The sequence below is a fragment of the Brachypodium distachyon genome, chromosome 1 (assembly GCF_000005505.3).
Source record: "Brachypodium distachyon strain Bd21 chromosome 1, Brachypodium_distachyon_v3.0, whole genome shotgun sequence".
Taxonomy (NCBI): domain Eukaryota; kingdom Viridiplantae; phylum Streptophyta; class Magnoliopsida; order Poales; family Poaceae; genus Brachypodium; species Brachypodium distachyon.
The window spans coordinates 64,259,998-64,279,786 of record NC_016131.3 but is presented as its reverse complement, the minus strand read 5'-3'; the positions used below and the strand labels follow the sequence as shown (position 1 = coordinate 64,279,786).

General features: G+C 43.5%; 2 protein-coding genes across 6 annotated transcripts; one reads left to right on the top strand and one right to left on the bottom strand.

Annotated features, from left to right (window-relative positions):
- Positions 1-3,554: 3,554 nt before the first annotated feature.
- On the top strand, positions 3,555-14,175 carry LOC100832831 (probable inactive histone-lysine N-methyltransferase SUVR2). Of its 5 annotated transcripts, none has more exons than XM_024461195.1 (11): positions 3,555-3,751; positions 3,865-3,971; positions 7,617-7,812; positions 7,956-8,033; positions 8,145-8,319; positions 9,404-10,485; positions 10,927-11,189; positions 12,355-12,421; positions 12,510-12,560; positions 12,819-12,915; positions 13,901-14,175. In XM_024461195.1, the coding sequence occupies exons 3-11, from the start codon at positions 7,618-7,620 to the stop codon at positions 13,927-13,929; spliced, it is 2,037 nt and encodes a 678-aa protein (XP_024316963.1). In that variant the 5' UTR covers positions 3,555-3,751; positions 3,865-3,971; position 7,617; the 3' UTR covers positions 13,930-14,175. The 5 variants fall into 5 exon arrangements, with proteins under 5 accessions (XP_024316963.1, XP_014758386.1, XP_014758393.1 ...); XM_014902900.2 differs by adding an exon at positions 5,762-5,878 and having other exon boundaries at positions 7,956-8,319; XM_014902907.2 differs by adding an exon at positions 5,762-5,878 and having other exon boundaries at positions 3,855-3,971; positions 7,956-8,319.
- Positions 14,176-16,058: 1,883 nt separating this feature from the next.
- LOC100832521 (probable pectinesterase/pectinesterase inhibitor 21) lies at positions 16,059-17,992 on the bottom strand. The gene has a single exon (XM_003561666.3). It carries the CDS (start codon positions 17,902-17,904, stop codon positions 16,219-16,221), a length of 1,686 nt encoding a protein of 561 aa, XP_003561714.1. The 5' UTR covers positions 17,905-17,992; the 3' UTR covers positions 16,059-16,218.
- Between the last annotated feature and the right edge of the window lie 1,797 nt (positions 17,993-19,789).

Below are 19,789 nucleotides of genomic sequence, written 5' to 3'. Positions count from 1 at the left end.
GATATCATTTTATTTCACAGAATTATCATTAATAGACTAATTCTTGATCAAAGACCGGTCAAAGGAAACAATATACGCCAAAGGAACGGAGTGACTATATCCTCAATCTAACACTGGACGTTTATGGTTGAAAAAAAAAGTTGACCAACCGCGATGGAGTTTACATCCTTTTCGTGTTGGGCCACCACCGCTGTTGGGCCAGCCTCAATCATTTTCGTGTCCGACATCCATGTCTTCCTCCAGATCGAGTTGCGAACGCCATCTTCTCTCCCTCGTGTTTGAACTTTGGAACCTCCTTGGCACTGAGGCAGTCGGCCCACACGGTGCTGCGGCAGGCTTTGCATGAGGAGACGAAGTCAGGGTGCGGTGTTGCGCAGAGTGGCAGACCATGCTGGATGGGGCGATGATCAGGGTGTGCATGCAGTTTTAGGTTCGGTTAATACTATTTTCGATTATGGTTTGTATAATTTGGTTAATACGGTTCGATTTCAGTTATAATCATTTTATTTCGGTTCAGTTTCAGTTATAACCAAATTAATCAAAATTGACGCGAATATTCGAGCAACACATAATTTTTTGTCACGCGTATACATGAAACAATACAGGAATACGCCAGCGTTGTATTGCTGAAGGACAAATAATGGTCAGGGCAATGCGGGTCGCAGGCCGGCTTGCCGTTTGCTTTGCTGTTCTTTTAGGCCGCCGTTTGCTGCAGCCAGCTGGTCTGAGGTCGGGAGTTCGATCCCAGTGCGCTACAAATAATTTCTACACTTGCCAGCGTTTTCGGTTATTCTCTTCAACCGAAGGGTTTTCGGTTTTTAACCTGAAAAAAACAGAATGCTAACCGGTTCTGAAAACCCAAACCGTAACCAAACAAAAAAACGAAATTTCGCTTCGGTTACGGTTCGATTTTGCACACCCCGAGGCGATGACATGCCGGACAGATGCGGAGGCCGCTCGACGGATTGTTGTGTATGTTCTGGTGTTGGGGTGATGGCGGTAGGTGCATCAATGGTGAGGGAAAAAGAGATGGGTTTGGTGGAGGTCCGGGATGCCCACAAAGGGTTGGGGAGAGGTGGAAGGTCGTTGACGGTGGAGAGAATGGCGAAGCACTCGACACTTGGCGCGATCCGGACATTTCTGCCTAATCACCAACTACCCGAAAGGGGCTGCTGGGTGGATAAACGTGTTTGATATTTTTAACATGTAGTCCTAAAAAACTGCATAGAGGCCGGCACTGTTTGTAAAAAAAATGCATATGAATTGGTGTGTGCTTTGGCCACAATGGATTCTTAAGCCAGTGGGATTTTTGTGGAACGTTGTGCTACTAGCCCGAGTTGCCATGGTTTTTTTAACAATCTCTTAGCCTCATTCAAGACCTCAACAAGGACGGATGCAACGAGGTGACCAAATAGGGTATACTCCCTCCGTCTATGTTTATAAGGGTTCTATTGGGTTTTGTGCTAAACTTTGTCCAATGATTATACAAATAACATTTAAGATATGTATATAAAAGTTATACCATTAGAAAGAGTTTTTCAATACGAATCCAATAATATCTCTTTTGTGCCACGATAAACTCGTATTACTAATGTAATATTTGGTCAAAATTTGGCATAAAATTCTGTGTGGGTCTTATAAACGCGGATGGAGGGAGTACTATTGTTGTTGACTATAATTGTCGTAATTGTTGTGCCACCCAGAGTGGAGTTTTGTAGTAGCGACAATTTCCCTTGAACATACTTGTACCATATCGTTTCTAATGTTTTAAGCCAAATAAGCTAGGTAGACAAAGCCCGTGTATGATTTTCTTACACCAAATAAGGTAGGTAGACAAAACAACACTTTTTTTCAACGTGCATGGAACTTTTTTGAGTAGTCACAGGGGTGTGTATGTGGAGGCGTTGCGGAGCACACGGAGTCCGAGAAAAGTTTCGGAACCTCTATTAGTCTGAGATATAGGCGGATAGGAAGTTCCACCGGAGAGTAGTGTTTCCTTTTGAATTGCTCTGGTAAAACGGATGGACCATAGGGTGAGGTCAGAGATGGAGCTAGATATTACACATGGCTATTAGCTATGTTGATTATGATGAACGATCATTGAGGAATCGGTGGTCTATGGTCCCTACAGTGACTTATATTCGAAAAAATCTACTCGGAAATGCCTTCTTATTATATACTCTTCTCATTCCATAAAACAACCTATATAAATCTGCGCACTTCAATCAAGATGAGTTCTCGTTTCTTGTTTCTGGCCAACCAAGTTGATTTAGAAGTAAATGTACGTGGACGGTTATTGGCCGGGAGCACACGGAGTCCGAGAAAAGTTTCGGAACCTCTAGGAGTCTGAGATACAGGTGGATAGGAAGTTCTGACGGAGAGTAGCGTTTCCTTTTGAATAGCTCTGGTAAAACAGATGGACCATAGGGCGAGGTGAGAGATGGAGCTAGCTATTACACATGGTTATTAGCTATGTTGATTATGATGAACAATCATTGAGGAATTGGTGGTCTATGGTCCCTACAGTGACTTATATTCGAAAAATCTACTCGGAAATGCCTTCTTATTGTATACTCTTCCCATTCCATAAAAAAACCCTATATAAATCTATGCACTTCAATCAAGATGACTTCTCGTTTCTTGTGTCTGGCCAACCAAGTTGATTTAGAAGTAAATGAATGTGGACGATTATTGGCCAGGAACGAGAATCAATGAGAAATGAGCTACAATTATTGGACAGTATATAAGAGAAGAAATGGGGAAAATTCTAAGAGACGTTTTATGGAATGGATGGAGCAGTATAACAGAGGAAAGTAAGTGTTAGGTCCCGTTTGGAACAAGGGAATTTAGTAGGAAAACCAAAGGAACAACAATTCCATAGAAACAAGCACTGTAGCAACGTTTGGTTCGCAATAGAAATACCTTTGGTTTCCTATGATTTCATAGGAACACAAACATCCAATCTAGTCTCTTTTCTCAACCCTTTAGTTTACAACTTCGTTCCTTTCTTATTCCTGCGTTTCTTTTCTTTCTATGTTTTATATCCCCCCGTCCAAACAGAACCCTAATGTATGTTAACGTAGGGTGGACAACGAAATCATCCTGAGTTGCTCTTGCTCTGCGGTCTGCCTTCCCATGGCTTTGGTCACCGTTACAAAACCGCAGTACTGGCGCAGTACAGAAGTTCCAAAAGAGTAAGGCACTAGCAAGGACTGCCGTATGAAAACAAACAAAGAATGAAAATTCGAACGAAAAGTTACTGTAGACAATACCCGTATCATGCCGTCCCTGCTGCTTTCTTCTTCAGATGCGACAGATGACGAAGGTGTAACCTTTGACGACACAAGTAAAGCACGAAGGATTAGGAAGGACAGGCTGGCACTGTCAAAAAAGAGAGGAAGGACAGGTTGGCAAAATTATATTCCAGCAGAGCACAAGGGGCTACCTGCGAAATTGCGATGCGCGTGGTCTTCTTTTCGTCTCCTCTGTTCTCGTCGTTTAGACTACCAGTCTACCACCGAACCACGCCTCTGTTTTTGTCGCTCCCCTGTCTTTATATACACACCAAGCCTCCTCAAAACCCCGACGAACGTGAGGACGCTGCAAAACCCCGACCCATCGAACCCTAAGCTCTTGCCGCCGGACGCGGCCGCGGGCGATCGCCGGCGGGAATCGCGCCGCCGTTCTCCGCGGAGACCTAGGGCGCTTCCCGCCGCCTCGGCTTCTTCGCCTTGGTCGTTTCGCGTAGGAGGTGTGCGTTTTTGTTGCGCGGAATGGTGTTTTGTGTTTGCGGGTTGTTCTCCGGCACATTTCTGCGGATTCTTATTTCTTTTCTATTGCTTTTGTGTGTTGAGGTTCTTTTAGTCGGAGATCTCGAGTCGCTTCGCTGCCAGGGAGTTGGGGGAGGACGCCCGGTGGACAGGATCGTTGTACGTCAGATTCGGCATCTTCGCGGGTTTTGTGCTGCGGAGGTACGTGCGTGTGCTGCTTCCATTGTATTGCGGGAAGCGGATTCTGTGATGAGATTTTTTTTCCTATCTATTTCTGTGAGTTTTGGTGGCTCGTGTTCTTTTGATATGAGTAAGATCCTTGGATACGTATCCGATACGTGATGGGATACGCGTAAGGCAGTTTTCTAACTGTCGAAGTACAATTGAATTGCCCTTATTTTCCCATCAGTTTGAGCTTTTGTGTGAACTGGTTCGGCAAACGATACTCTTCATGGTATCATAGCCAAGAGGTCTTGAGTTCAAGGACCTACTGCCATCAATACAGGTTTAAGGCTGAGGGAGCCACACGTGATGGGAAGTGTTGAAGGATAAGTGAATTGCCCTCTTTTTGCCATCAACTTGAGCTTTTGGATGAATTGGTTCGGTGCATGAGACTTTTTACTAACTTTGTTCTAAAATTAAACTCATTAAAGTTTGACCAAATTTATAGAAAAATATACCTAATATTTACAATGTCAAGTAAGTATACAATAAATTTAACAACAGTATTTTGAAGTTGTAGATGTTGATAGATTTCTCTATAAATTTGTTCAAACTTTGACTTAAGACAAAAGTAGAACATCATATATTTAGGAATGAAGGGAGTATATCTTAATTATTTAAACATACAGAAATTAATTTTTTTTCACAGGATAAATACCTCTCTATCTATGTCCTCCTGCACATCCAACATAGCAACAATGCACGAATCAAACTTTTTATGGCTCTGTGCCTGCGTGTGATGGGGGGTCGGGGAGGAAGAATGGGCCTGTGGTGGCTGGGGCCCTGGGGGTTCGGGCGACTTTTGGGGAGGGTACTGTATCCAACAGGTATCCCTCTAGTATCTTTAAAAAAAATTGAGAATTGCTGGATCTGTACATGATACGTATCAGGCAGTATCTGGTATCTGAGCAGTATCCGATACCGGTACGCCAAGAAAGGGAAGTATCCGCGTTTCTGAAGGTCCTTCGACATATTCATTTAGTGCCATTTATTTATTTAAAAATCTTTAAACTGTCTCTTTAAAACATGGTCGTTTGAGGAAGCATAAGATTGAGTTGTCCAAGTCTTGTGAGCCCAACTCCCTTCTATATCAAAGATAGGTAGGTCCAATTTCTTTTAGTAACATGTCTGCTTGGCTGCTTGAGATGTTTCTGTTAGGAAAACATTTTTTTGGATAATCTTTTAGGAAAACTTGCAAGTTCTGAGACATACATCTGGTGCTCCTGGCTCCAACTCAGTGTTGATTTGCATGATATTATTTTCTTTGACATGTCAGTTGCATGTTTGGAATTGGAGGTGAACATCTGATCGAATTGAATCCGTGCAACCATGAGGTGTTTTTGTTAATATCTTACAGTTAGTTATGCCTATGTTTTTTTTGCTCGAGAGAGAACACACTTTTATGTTTTTGAAGCTGAAGAAAGAGATGAAAGTTGCAATGTGATCACTGTGATGCAGAAATTAGACATTAAATCTTGGTGCTTGTAAAAGTAACGAATTAATACAAACAACAGGGAACTATCTTTCCATAAATTTGTCATCAAAGTTTCTTGTTGTGGTGATGAAAACAATATCACCTTTCCTGGTTTTGTGTCCATATTACCTTTCCCCCAACATATACCGTATATGAGCTGAGTACATGTTCTGTGCAATGTGATCTCTTGTACATTGGGCGACACTTTTTATGGATCGGAGGGAGTACTTCACAGCATGTATACTTCACAGAATTAGCACGACATGTAAGAATGATTGTGGCTTGCTATTCACAGCTTCGAGGACAGTGGAGCATCCAGTTGTCTGATTTATATGTGTTGTGGAACACTGAACTTGGACCTGATGCCGGACATGATTTAGAGGCTCTTCCTGTCTCTTTTCTGCACTAACAAGTACAGGGCCAACCGAATGTTTGTTTTTCTGTTTACTAGGCCTAGTAACAATGCCATTGACATCATGTACCTGCTCTCCATCAACCATATAATCAGGATTACCTAGATCTACCTGCTCTGGAATAAGCTGATTTGGATGCTTTGTTTGTAGTTCCATACAGTTTAGTTAATTATCAGGCTCTGCCTGCAAAAGTCTTGCCGCACCTCCCAGGCTTGGAAAGTATGTATTGTTGTGTGTGGGATTCCGTAAGGGTGCGATGAGGTTTTCTGAGGTCTGTACCTGTGAATTTTGAAGTAGTATTGCTTTAGTATGACCAGTTCTTGTTTGTGCACCGGCATGTCAGTCCTTTGGTGGATCTGCAGCACTCAGGTACTCTATTTTGTGGTTACTGGTCAGGTGAGGTTGACCCTTAACCAATATTAGGAAGGATTGTGCTCGTGAATCAAGGCTTCGGCTCCGATGACAGTGCAAGTATAGGGATGGTGTTGCGTGTTTCGACAGGCATGGTCCTTTTGATGACCTGGCACGCTTTACCGGTCACCGCACTGTACAGGGGCGTGTGTAGCAGAGATATTCTGCCATGGATAGTTCAACGTTGCCCTGGCGGTATACTGCTCTGCCAGTAACCTGCAGCCTGACTGCGCCATGCTATTGCAATTCTTCCGGAGCCGTTCTGAAGACCAATCTAAATTCATGTCTCCAATCAATGAAGCTAAACCTATCTGGAAACCAGGAGATATTACTTAAGAAAGTTAGCCAGAATCAAAATAGGGTTCCACATTTCTTAGCTAAGTCGTCTGGGGGAACTGGTGGGACTGATGTTTCCTACAACTGGGTCCTGTTTTTGTCTCTGAATTTCTATGTTCTGATTGTCATCCTTTACATGAGTAATGAAATTCCTTGTTTTGTTTTACAAATAGAGGACTTTCAAGTGTCCTAAAACTTTAAGTTTACTAGGACATATGCTTGTTATATGGATCATTAGTCCGTTTAAAAGATAGATTAGTAATCGATCCTATATACAAGGATGGGTAATATAAGCATAGTATTCGAGCAACAGTGGAGTAGAAGCATTCCCACCAAATCTTTTCCTATCTCCTTATGTTTCTCTTCAAGAAGTTGCAAGGCATACCTTGGTCACTTGAAGTAAATTACTTAGGAAATGAAATCTAACAAGTGAGAATGGAGATGAGAATACTTTTCCTGCATTGTTTCAATCTACAAGGGCCTACTTCACCAGGGTCCAGGGAAGATTTGTAATAACATGAATACCATGTCTTTTTTCCTCAGATGTTGAATGCTTATTTTTGGGATAGTTCTTAACATGTTTTTTTTGCGCAAACAATACTGCATTTGTCTTTATGCTTAAGTTCTGAATTTAGGAGAATTGAGCTAGTAATTGATAATTTAAGATGCTCCCTCCGTCCTGAAATAAGTGACGTGGATTTGTATAAGAATATATACAAATCCACGTCACTTATTTCAGAACGGAGGGAGTATAAAATGTCAATAAGAACGAGAAAACTGCGGTATGACTTCTCAAGCCAGAAAAGAAATAAGGCTCTACACATGGGAGTTTGAGGCAACATGTAAAGGAAAAATGACTTGTAGACAATATATAAAAGTAAAATGAGTGCTCATACTACTAAACTTCTCCTATGTGGCTTTTCATCAATTGCTTTTCCAATAAAATCATCTCCTGCATCTGTGACGTGCTTATTTCTTCCATGCAAGCAGGATGGCACCTCCAAATATTTCCCCGGAAAAGTTTGATCTTGCCATCAGAACCATGAATGGTCTTGGTATCTCGAGAGAAACAGTTTCACCAGTGTTGAATAATCTACTTGAATTGTATGATTACAACTGGGAGCATATAGAAGCTGATAATTTTCTGGTTCTAGCTGAAGCTATATTTGATGGTCCAGATCCCGAGGTAGAGTCTGGGCATTTCGTTCTGATTTTTACAATTAGATATGCAATATTTTGAGTTAATATTTAATCACATGAGAACCATTTCATTTATTAGTATGGAGTATTATGGTAACTTAACATTTTTGTTTAATTCAACCTTTGTAGATCGACCAGGAAGGACATAGAAGGCAGTCTCATGAGAGGAAGAATTTGGATTCTAGCCACTGTAACAAGAAGCTTAAGGTAGGCCAGCAGTCTCAGAAACCTACATCTAAGATGCATCGCAATGACACAGCAGGGAAGCTGTCCTCTCGATCTCCTTGTGAAATGAAACCCACTCGGAACCAATTGCAGTCGTCTTCATCAAGGTTACTGATTAATAAACCAAACATGGAAAGCAATGTTGTCGAGGATACACCAGTTGATGAAAATAGTTCTGCTTTATTGCTCCGGGGTCAAGACATTCAAACTTCTGAGTCACCGCTAGCAGTTATCTATCCTCAAGCTGAAGACTCCAGCCATCACAGAGGTAATATCTATCAGGTTGCAATCGCGCATCTCTTACAGTTTCAATTCAAAAAAATGTAATAAAGAAACAAAGCAATGAACTCACTTGTTTAGGAAATTATTTCTCGTATTAGTGCACTCACTTGTTAGTGATTTGTTTCATTGGGCTACACACTTTCTATGCATTTCTGTTATATATACACGATAGTTCACCAGGTCTGTTATATGTCTATCTGGATGCATATAAATTTGATGATTACCAAATATTATCGTTTTGTGGAATGCAAACCTCTTGAACTTTGACTTATAATGTAATTACATAAATCTGCTGCATCATATTGCTAGTTTCTAGTGTAAATGTCTGATGGGAGTCGGCGTCCGAAATTTTGACTCATGCACTATGAGAAGTCAATGATGACTTATTGTTGGGAATACATGGAGCAAGTTCTCTTGTTAACTGATGTGCTTTTTGTTGACATTCAGTATTTTTAGTTTGCACTGTTGAGCAATTTGGCTAAAATATTTGACATGAGTACAGCTCTATGGTTTTAGATATAAAGCTCGTTTGGCACCCATCATTTGGGCATAGAATTGTAGAATTCATTTTGAATTCCAAAAAACAACTTGTTTGGTTGGCACGGAATTAACCAAAGGAATTCAATCTCAAATTCCATGGAATCACACTATAACTAGCCTCAATTCCTCTCTAAAAGCCATCATTTCTCTAGAATTGTCTCTCACTCTTCAATTCCATGTGGTAGACAAACATGATTTTTCAACCCGGAATTCAAATTCAACCAAATGAAATCCTATCAAAAATTGGATTTCATTTCATTTTGATCAAATGAAATGAATTCTTGGTTGCCAAACGAGCTGAAGTGTTGTGAAGTTTTGAATTCAGAAAACACTGCCATAACTCTTCTAGTTGATAACTATATGTTTATTGCAAATGGTTCAGAGTTATCCTGTCTTTCACCTGCAAAAATTGCATTATCTTGTTATGGCTGTTCTGTGAATATTATTTTCATTGCGTTCTTGGTTCTGGAACTTTAAAGTTTGGAATAAATAATGGTTTGGATTTTCTTTATTTTTACTCAATTCCCCAGGACACAAAGATGCACGTGGAATTTCTGGTGTGCAGCCTGCTGCTGATCAAAACTATAAAGGTGTTTCTGGTTCTCACGAAAGAAACACGATTGATGCATGTAGCAGCAAAGCACTAGTAAGCAGTCCAGGTCTTTCAAGCAACTTTGAGGTAGTTTTGTCAGATACTGGAATGGGTAAACTGTCTTTCACATACAACTCTTCCCTGGCAAATCGTCCTGATTTGCATATGCCTGACATGGCCTCAGTATGCAAGGAAATGGAGGCTAGATGTCTCAGGAAATATAAGATCCTAGACTCCAATTTCTTTTTCATGAATATTTTGGAAGATACTTGCCAGTGTATTGTTGACTTGAGCTCTGAATCTAGTGGACCAAGAGAAGAAGGCATTGTACAAATAGTTCCTACCATGGATTTTCTGTCTGGGCCTTCAGTGCCAAAAATGCTTCAGTCAAATCAAGCTAGTTCCTTGTATATGCCTCCTAATAATCTCATGATGCCTGGTGGTGTTTGCTCCTCTAGTGCTGTGGCTAGAGTTGGACAGAGCAGCTCCAGTAATATGCAGGTTGTTAAATATCAACCAACAATTGGTGCCAACGGACCAGCTCATGATGTCAGTGATATAACAAAAGGCGAAGAATGTGTGAGTATTCCCATAGTTAATGAATTTGGCAATGGCATTCTTCCTTCTCAATTCCACTACATACCTCACAATATCACATACCAAAATGCCTATGTAAATCTTTCACTTGCTAGAGTAGGAGATGAAAATTGCTGTTCAGATTGTTTTGGAGATTGTCTAGCACGAGCCTTTCCTTGTGCGTGTGCAGCAGATACTGGAGGGGTGTTTGTCTATACAAGAGATGGCCTGCTTACGGAGGGATTTCTAGATTCTTGTCTCTCAAGTAATGCAACCTTTCAGTGCAAAGTTTGTCCACTAGAACGAGCGAAGACCAAAGTCAATCCTGATCCTTGTAAAGGACATCTCACAAGGAAATTTATCAAGGAATGCTGGAGTAAATGCGGCTGCAACAGACATTGCGGAAACCGTGTGGTGCAGAGAGGCATTACTCACCATCTAGAGGTATGTCATTTATACCCATTCAAGCTCTTGTATTCTTGTATCAAAGATAAAACTGACACTAGTTTGTGCTTATTGCCAAATATGATTGACTTGTGGAATTCCCTGTGCAAACTTGCAGCTACATATTACATGACGTGTGTAATGATTATTGTTGCAAGTATAGTTTTTTATACAAACTTTACAGTTTTAATGCGTATATGTTTAATGGTGTAGATCTTTCTCCCTTTTCTTATAATTAAGTTTGAAAAATTTCCATCCTTTTAGAGCTGAGCATTGAGGCCCATTTTAACCTTGTTTCATAGTACAATAAGTTTTTTTATGGCAATTACAGATTATTTTTTCTTGCGCTCTGCCGCATTCTGTATGCTTATGTGCTTACTGCAGCGAACTTACCATCATAGGTATGTGTTCTTATAGTCATTTAATCTATTATGGGATCAGGTGTTCTTAACTTCTGGGAAAAAAGGATGGGGGCTGCGCACTGCTGAGAAACTCCCTCCTGGTGCCTTTGTTTGTGAGTATGCTGGTGAAATCTTAACAAACACTGAGCTGTATGACCGAAATAAAAAGATTGGCAAGGAAAAGCACACGTACCCTTTGTACCTGGATGCGGATTGGCTCACTGAAGGTCTCCTGGTGGATGATCATGCTCTCTGTCTAGATGCCACCTTTTATGGGAACGTGGCAAGGTTTATAAACCATAGGTAATATTCCTTTCTGATTTTTCATGACAAAATTGTTACTCCTTCCGATCCATAATAAGTGTCTCAGATTTAGTACAACTTTGTACTACGTACTAAATCTGAGACACTATTCCTTATTTGAAACATATAATGGTTCTTTTGTGGTTCTCCATTATACATGATGCTCTTAGAAAGCACATGGGAACCAGCTGCTTCCCGTTGGTTATCTTTATTTTCCAGCAAGGACCTGGTGTCCTATAGCACCTGGCTGGATCTGTCTTCTTTGCTGTTTTTGCATTATTTTGCAAGGCAATATGTGTTTATTTAAGTTCAGTTGTAGATATTTCAATAGAGATTGCACAACTAAATGAAAAACAATATTTTCTTCCAATAATGTAATTGGTAGCCAGCTTCATATGTGGTCAACAAGGCAACAAAAGCTTTTTGAAGTTAAAAGACGTGGAGATTCCTAATTAGTAGAATTTTGCAGCAGTTAATTGGTAACCAGCTACAGATGGGGTCTTATTAACTGCTGGAGCCTGTACTACAGACGGGGGCCTGCAGAAAACCTTGCACCGGAAAATTTAGCCCTGGTTCTTTGTACTGATGAAGAAGTCATAATTTGTTCTTACTTTTTTAGAATTCAATATTTCTCCATACAAAATGACTATAAACTAACAGATGAATAATTATCTTCTTATAGCTGCATCATGGTTCAAAAAGCGTCGCTTAAGCTGGCAAAAGCTCTGATCGGTGGGAAACGCTTCACTTAGGCCCTAAGCGGCTAGTTAAGCGCCGATAAAGGCCCATTAGCACAATTCTCTTCTGTAGGGGCGGCTTCTCTCTCTCTCCCGCTGATCCCTCCAATTTCTCCAATTCCCCTTGATTTCCTTCAAGGATCCCGCCAATTTCTCCAATTCCCCTGGATTTCCCCCAAAGATCCCGCCAATTTCTCCTGCGAGCAACAGAGTCTCTCAAATTCTCCAATTCCCCTTGATTTCCTCCAAGAACCCCACCAATTTCTCAAAAACAGAGTCTGTACGGAACGCTTAAGCTTCAATTCCTCTAAGCAGTGCCTCACCGCTCGCTTAACACGCTTTTTTGAACCATGAGCTGCATTATTTCCTGATGTTAACACTTTAATTAAGACATACAAGTGATGCTTCTCTACTTTATGCTGTTGCAGGTGCTATGATGCTAACCTAATTACAATACCTGTTGAGATTGAGACGCCAGACCATCACTACTACCATGTATATGAAACTCTAGCACGTTACTGTCACCGTGTCTTGATCCAAATTTGAAGCCTATTTATATTATTTATTTCTTATTTTTCTTCAGGTGGCATTTTTCACGACCAAGCAAATAGAGCCTTTTGAAGAACTGACATGGGTACGTGGTGTTTTGTGCAATTGCATTTAAGATCCATTGTGCTGCCTCAATGATTTACTAGTGAATCAACGAACCTGAACTGTATTGATATGGGATAAGCAAAACATACCGCTTTGATTTTATTGCGAATTTAGACTTAGTGGACTGTATGATGGCATAACAGTGACTTTAGATGTCATAGCTACTGCTACATGATTCTTTGGTGCAATTTTGTAGCTGAGAAGTATACCATAATCTTGTGCATATTTTAAACTGTAGGACTATGGTATTGAATTTGATGATGTTAACCACCCCATTAAGGCATTCAAATGTTGCTGCGGAAGCAAGTTTTGCAAGGACAAAAAGCGTATCTCAAGTAAGTGCCTAAACCTTGTTTTATAGTGTAGTTAACTGGTATTAGAAGAGTTGCCGATGCTCATTTCCTATTTAAGACAGATAGCTCGTCTACTAGAAGTGTAGACAGCTTCTCAGCAGAAAATTTAGCATGCTCTTTGCCCATTGGTGCGTGTACTCTTCAATATAGCTTATTATTTTTTCTTTTAGAAAAACAAAACTGATATACTTGGTGCCATTTTGGGTGGAAAGCTTCAAATTTATATACAATGATAATTTATGGTTTTATCCAGTAAAAAGCATAAAATTATTGTAAAAGTTGAGAGGAAAATACTAGGCAAGTAGATGTTTCTGTCATCTCATGTAGCAGAGCATCAGGAAGTCACCCCCACAAAAGAAGATTAAAAAAAAGAACCAATGCTGTGAAAAGTAAAAAAAAATACTCCCTCCGTCCAACAAAACATGTCTCAACTTTGACTAAATTCGAATGCATCTATACACTAAGTCATGTCTACATACATCCAAATTTTAACAAACTTGAGACATTTTTTGTTGGACGGAGGGAGTATCTGAATATGAAAATGATTATGGGCTGCATTTTCTTTTGCTAGTTTATGGTGTTGTGTACATCGAATAAGGACTTAAACATTGAATCTTATGCTTGCCACCTTAAAAAAACATGATGACCGAGTGTGCCAATTGCAGAAAAAAAAAGAATTTATGCTCCAATCGCAATAACTTTGAGACTGACAGTGGCAAATGGTGGCATCTCTCCACAATGGTGCTTTGCGGGTTTAGAATATGCAGTACGGACATGCCTACTTTTGCGATCATGTATATTTCTGTATTTATCATCATATTGCAGTAATTTCTCAGATCAAGTATGTTGGTTTACTGGTACAGTTATACGACTTGTCGTCGTGTTGCAGTAATTTATATATTGTTTATTGGTGCTATTATATGATTAATTATTTAAAATCATGAGCTGACTGTAAAAGCTGCCACAGGATCGAAATCCAGAGCCCTGGGTTACTAGGTTGAGAGACAGCGAAGAACTATGGAAGTTATCTGTGTTTGTGAAGGCAGAAGATATTTTGCTCTGGCATAGGACAGATACGTTTGGCTGCTGACTCATCAACTGTATTCCTTTTGCTCGTTCAAGAAGTGTTACCAAGTTGACTTTTTTATGTTGGTTGCCCGTTCCTGGTTCTTTATTTCACTATAGACTAAAGGAACTCTGTAATGATAGTTTTAACTAGAGACTGAAGGAACTCTGCAATGATAGATTGTCTTCCGTGAGCTAACCACAAAGTGTTGTGCATGCTTTGTTCAGGGTTCATAAGCATGCATTCCTATGGTTTATACGCCGCATACAGAATGCAGTAGCTCTGATTTTCCATATTATATATCAGATTCATGCGTGCACGTTAGAATTTAGTGGCCAGTTTAAACCCAAAGGAATCTCTTTCTATATTTTTGTTAAGTAAATTTGATAAATTAGGAGAAGGCGATGCGAGCTCCACTGATGGTTTTCTTGAAATCAAAATGCTGAACCTTTACAAACTAGGAGAAAGGCATGTCTTCACAACCGACTTGGAGGCTTCTTCCCGAATCCTGAAGCACCACCGTAACAAAGATGTGGCCTCAAGAAGACATCTTCCGGTTAGGGATCCCAAAATCCACGAAGGAAAATCAAGTTTTAACTTGGTCAATCTTATATCGAGCTCTTCTCTCCTTTTACTCAAAGTATTAGCTTGGGGGATGCAAAGAGGGAGAGATCTCGAGATTTGAAACTTTGAAATGATGAGGAACAATGGGTAGTTGGGCTTAGAGTCATTGGGGACGAAGGGGATTTATCCTAGCCTTCCCATATGGATTCCCTTTCAACTCCTAATATAAAAAATCATAAATCCTTTTATGCTTATTTCCTTTTTGAGGGCTATGAATCATGTCACATCATTTGATATCAAATCTGAAAACACTTAGTGCATGAAACCACCAAAACACTCGGTGATCAAAATGCCCTTTCAACTCTGCAGAGCTTCTCGATCATGCTAATAGTCTTCGCCGGCAGGTCCAAAGAGATGATCGAGTAGATGGGCAGCGTGCACAACGTAGATTTCACCAGGATTAGTCTCCCGCAAGAAGGGACAACAGCTTGGTGCTCCAACTTTGAAGCCGGGACGCCACATTTTCCACAATTGAGAGAAGCTGGGCAGCATAAACATTTCTTGTGCCGAGCGGGAGCCCGAGGTAGGTGCACGGAAAGTCTTTCACCTGGCATTGGAGTGAGCTTTCGACAATCTCCTATTGCTCCGACGACCAGTTTTTTTTTTTAGAGGATTTTTTTGTGAGAGGACTGCTCCGACGACCAGTTAATCAGATGGGCTGAGCTATTTTGGTCATGTTAACCTGGAGCCCCAAAGCCAGCCCGAAATCGTCAAGAAGTAAAGAGAAAGCCCACGAGTCTTGAGCTTCCGGCTTGAGGAAGGAAACCACATTGGCAGCGGAAAAAAAGAAGAATGTCAACGAATGCCACAATCAGTCAGTACACCCTCCTCGGTAGCACAGTCAAGGAGAGAGTTGAGGGTGTCCATGGCTAGAACCAAAAAGCATGGGAGAAAGCGGATCTCCTTGTCGCGGACCACGACGATTAGAGATTTGCCTACCCGGAATGCCATTCATAAGCACCAAGGTCGAAGCCGAACCGGAAAGACCGGATCTCCTTGTTGCAGACCACGATGATTAGAGATTAGCCTACCCGGAATGCCATTCATAAGCACCAAGGTCGAAACCGAACCGGAAAGACCGGACGATTAGATATTAGCCTACCCGGAATGCCATTCATAAGCACCAAGGTCGAAGCCGGACAGGGAAGACCACCATCCAAGAAATCCACTAACGACCAAAGCCCATTCTCCGAAGAACATCAAAGAGGAAAGACCAATGCAACGAGTCAAAAGCCTTTGTAATTTCCAGCTTGAGGAGAATCGCAAATCGGCGAGCCACATGAAGATATTTAGTTGCACCTTGGACCAGCATAAAGTTACCGTGGAGACGACGCCTCTTGATGAAGGCGCTTTGATGTAGGGTGCAAGTGCAACCAAAGCCGGGAGGGATGAAGCCAAACGGATTGCCAATATCTTCACCACAATCTTACCGAAGTTGAATGCCTCAAAAGAGCCTTAAATCGTTTTCTCTTAGAATATGTTTTTGATTTGTCAGCAAAGATGTGGGAAACAGTAGTGTACGCGTACAGAGATGATCATCATCAACAACAGTACAACCTCAAAAATAAATGAATTAGTAGAACCCAGTGCGCTCGCTAGCTCAATGTACCCTGCGGCAGCAAGCCCGGGATGTAGGGCACGCCGTACTTGGGGATCCACGTCTGCCCCTGGATGAACTTCTCGATGGTGTACTTCTGCTGCGCCTGCTGGTACGTGACGGTCTTGACGCCTCTCCACTTTGCTCGCTTGCTCATGTCGGAGCCCGGCCCGTGGTTGTCCACCTCGGCGTAGTAGCAGGTGTTGAGGCCGAAGTCCCCGAGCCACGGCAGCCACCCTTGCGGGTCGATGAATCCCCCGATCTCGGACTGGATGTAGAGCGTGCGCGAGTACTCCTTCCAGGGCCGGCCCAGGAAGGTCCGGAGGCGGCCCGCGTGTTCCTTGAACTCCGGGTGCGGCTCGATGGTGCAGTTGAGGATGACGGTCCCGCCCGCCGAGTGCTTCTCCTTGCGCCCCTGCGCCGTGATGATGTTCTGCTGGTTGTCCATGCACCGGCGCACCTGGATGAGGCAGTTCTGGAACACCACCTGCGCGTTGCCGAAGATGAAGTCGATGGTGCCCGTCACGGTGCAGTCCCGGTAGTACTGCCTGCTGGTGTGCGTGTACAGCGTGTCCTGGTACCCGTCGAACTGGCACTCGTAGAACACCGACTGGTCGCTCTGCACCCGGAGCGCCACGGCCTGGTGGTTCTTGGCGCCCGCCGTGTTCTCCACGCCGATGCCGCGCATGAAGAAGCCGTTGCCGATGGCCTCCATGGTGGACGTGTCCTTGGTGGTGATGTTGAGCATGAAGCTCTTGTCCCCCGTGATGATGGTCTTGCTGGCGCCGTCCCCGATCATCACCAGGTTGGTCACGTTCCGGGCCACGGACACGTACTCCTTGTACGTGCCGGCCTTGATGTACATGACGAACGTGTCGGCGCTCTTCAGCGGCACCTTGGCCAGCGCCTCGTTGATGGTCTTGTAGTCGCCGCTGCCGTCGGACGCCACGGTGATATCCGGCTTGAACTCGGGCTCGCTGGGCTTGGCCTGCAGCAGCCGGCGCTTGGTGTCCGACATCCACCCGGGCACGCCGTCGTCCCCGAGGAGGCGCCGGCTCAGGTTGGGAAGCTCCAGGTTTGCCAGTGTGTCCCCGAACTCGTCCACGATGGAGAGGATGTTCTCTGTCAGCTCCTGCGAGGCGTTGAGCGCCTTCTTCATCTTGGCGGCGGCGTCCGTGGTGGTGTTCTCGAACCCGTCCACGCACGTCTCCTGGTACGTGAGCGCGGAGCTGAGCCACGTCTTGAGGTCGTCCAGGGCGTGCTTGAAGTTGGTCATCTCGAACCCGCCCAGCTGCTCGAACGTCGTCTTGAGGTCGTCCATGGCGTAGTTCAGCAGCTCCTTGCAGTTGTTGAGCGCGCCGGCCGTGCGCTGGTCGTGCTTCAGCTCGTTCAGCACGCTCGACTCACGCACGGCCTGCTCGATCCGCTCCGAGGTGGCCTTGAAGATGGCCTTGGCCAGCTCCGTCGTGCTCGTCGCATTGCCGGCCGTCTTCTCCAGCGTGCTCTCGCACGCCTCCTTGTAGTCCACCGGCTCGCAGAAAGACTTGATCGACTTCACCGACGTCGACAGCTCCTGATCGGACTTGTCGTCGCTGCCGCCCTTGAAGGACACGACGCAGACGGCGGCCACCACGGCCACCACAAGGATGGTCGACGCACCGATGATAGCGCCATTGTTAGGCATGGCAATGCTACGTCGTACGACGACGATCAATAACACCTCCCGATCTGCTGTTTCAAGAGGTGTGAGAGCCCCTCTGCCAAAGGAAGGGTTCTACTTTATTAATTTGTTCCAAAATGAATTAAATAGGAGATAGAGGTGAATCGTTGTTATATAAGCGAGAGCTAATTTGGGACAAGGTGGCGAAGGATGGTTGCGCATGGGCGTTGGAGTAGGCAAAGAGGCCGGGGTTAAGGGAGAGCCACACGACGAGGACGATGGTGGTTCAAACTTCAAACACCTTCTTCTGCTCGTTCCGTTTGCTTCTTTTTTCTCCTTTTCTTTTGAAGAAAGGGATCGGTCGATTTTCTATTTTTTTTTTGCCATCCGATTCGCAGCAATTTGTGCCTGTTGCCCGCGGCTCGGTGTGCTGTTTCTCCGATGGTGTACGTTCGTGTGTGTGGGCTTTGTTCCACGAGTTGGATTTCGTTTGCTGGCTGTTTCGGGTTGGGCTTTGGGCTGTGCGTAATTTTTTTTGTGATGTTGTTGACAACTAGTATTGGCTCACGTCATCAAGATTGCATCAAATGAGAAAATGTCTAACATGTAAGTCGTGCGCCTCGTCGAGTTAAGCAACTTTGCCTTTTGAATCATCTCAATTCTGAGGTCACGTTTTTTGTGAAAACAATGTCCGAGATAAGTTCAGAGAAACTTGTCCTATAATTCAGAGGCTTCGGCCGAAGTTATTTCTCCGGCTGAATCCGAACCGAGGTTGGAAACAGATACAAAAGAAGGTCAGCTTAAACTCGGATTGAAAAGTTGTAAACATAAGAGTTCTTCGCTGTTTCGAGACGAACAACTTTTGTTGTGTAATCATTGCGATCCGAGATCGTTTACTACCTCAAAACGGGTCCGGACAGTACGGCCAGGTTTTTTACCGAACAGTTATGCAAAGTTCGGACCACGCCAAAACAATTGGACCCAAATTAGGGTTTTAGACATGAATCCAAGACTCTTTCTTGCACGGAAAGTCCATCCGCCCTTTATACACATGAGGGGTGCATGACGATTGTAACAACACCAATCGAACAAACACATCTACTATTTTATCACGTTAATCTACTTTTATTTCTCTCCCATGTATCTTTCTTCTCGTTCTTCAAGTAAGAGGCCAGCAAATCCACGAAGCCCTAGGGGCGGTCAGACCGACCTAGGGCAGCCCATAGCCGCCGCGCCGCCTTGATGGGGTCCCTCCCAGGCGAGGGGGGTTTCGGGTCAACAAAAGCGCCCGCCGGACTGCTTTGCATATCGCGCTTTCGGCGAGCCTCCCTCGGCGCGTGCTGCCGCTCATCGCGCTCGGCGTCGAGGGCAAACGGGTGACGTGTTCGTGTGTGAACAGATGTCAATGTTTTTGGCATTTTTATATTTTGGCGGCTACACAAAATTATGATATGGTTGTGCATCATGTCCTTGTGCATCCCGATCATCACCATTTTTCGATACTTCTTGTTTAAAATAAATCCCTTAATATGGCATAGTCACACATTGTATTCTTGTTTAAAATAAATCCCTTAATATGGCGCCGAGGACGTTATAGCCGTCTCGCGACTGCTCCCGGAGCGGAGTCCTCTTAAGCCAGGGTTCGTCCCTGAAGGCCAGGGTCCACCCCTGAGGGCGAGGGTTGCCGCGTGAGCGTGGTGGTAGCATCGTCGGCGGCGGTTGCCGCCGCCGGCGATCCTTCCCCCGCGTTCCTGCCACATCCCTCCGAGATCGTTTCCCTTGAACAGGTACCCCTGATGGTTTCCTACCGAGGCAGTGCCCCATCTGCACTCTACCGCAGAGCATCGCGAAACATTGGACCAGACAGAAAAGCTAAGTATCCGAACATGAACACTGAATTCGCTAAGAG

Bases quoted from the DNA above. Each gene is read 5' to 3' on its own strand.
- LOC100832831 (XM_014902900.2), top strand. From the start codon at position 7,618: ATGGCACCTCCAAATATTTCCCCGGAAAAGTTTGATCTTGCCATCAGA. The intron at 8,320-9,403 runs GTAATATCTATC...TCAATTCCCCAG, and splicing joins AGACTCCAGCCATCACAGAG to GACACAAAGATGCACGTGGA. The intron at 12,561-12,818 runs GTACGTGGTGTT...TTTAAACTGTAG, and splicing joins CTTTTGAAGAACTGACATGG to GACTATGGTATTGAATTTGA.
- LOC100832521 (XM_003561666.3), bottom strand. From the start codon at position 17,904: ATGCCTAACAATGGCGCTATCATCGGTGCGTCGACCATCCTTGTGGTG.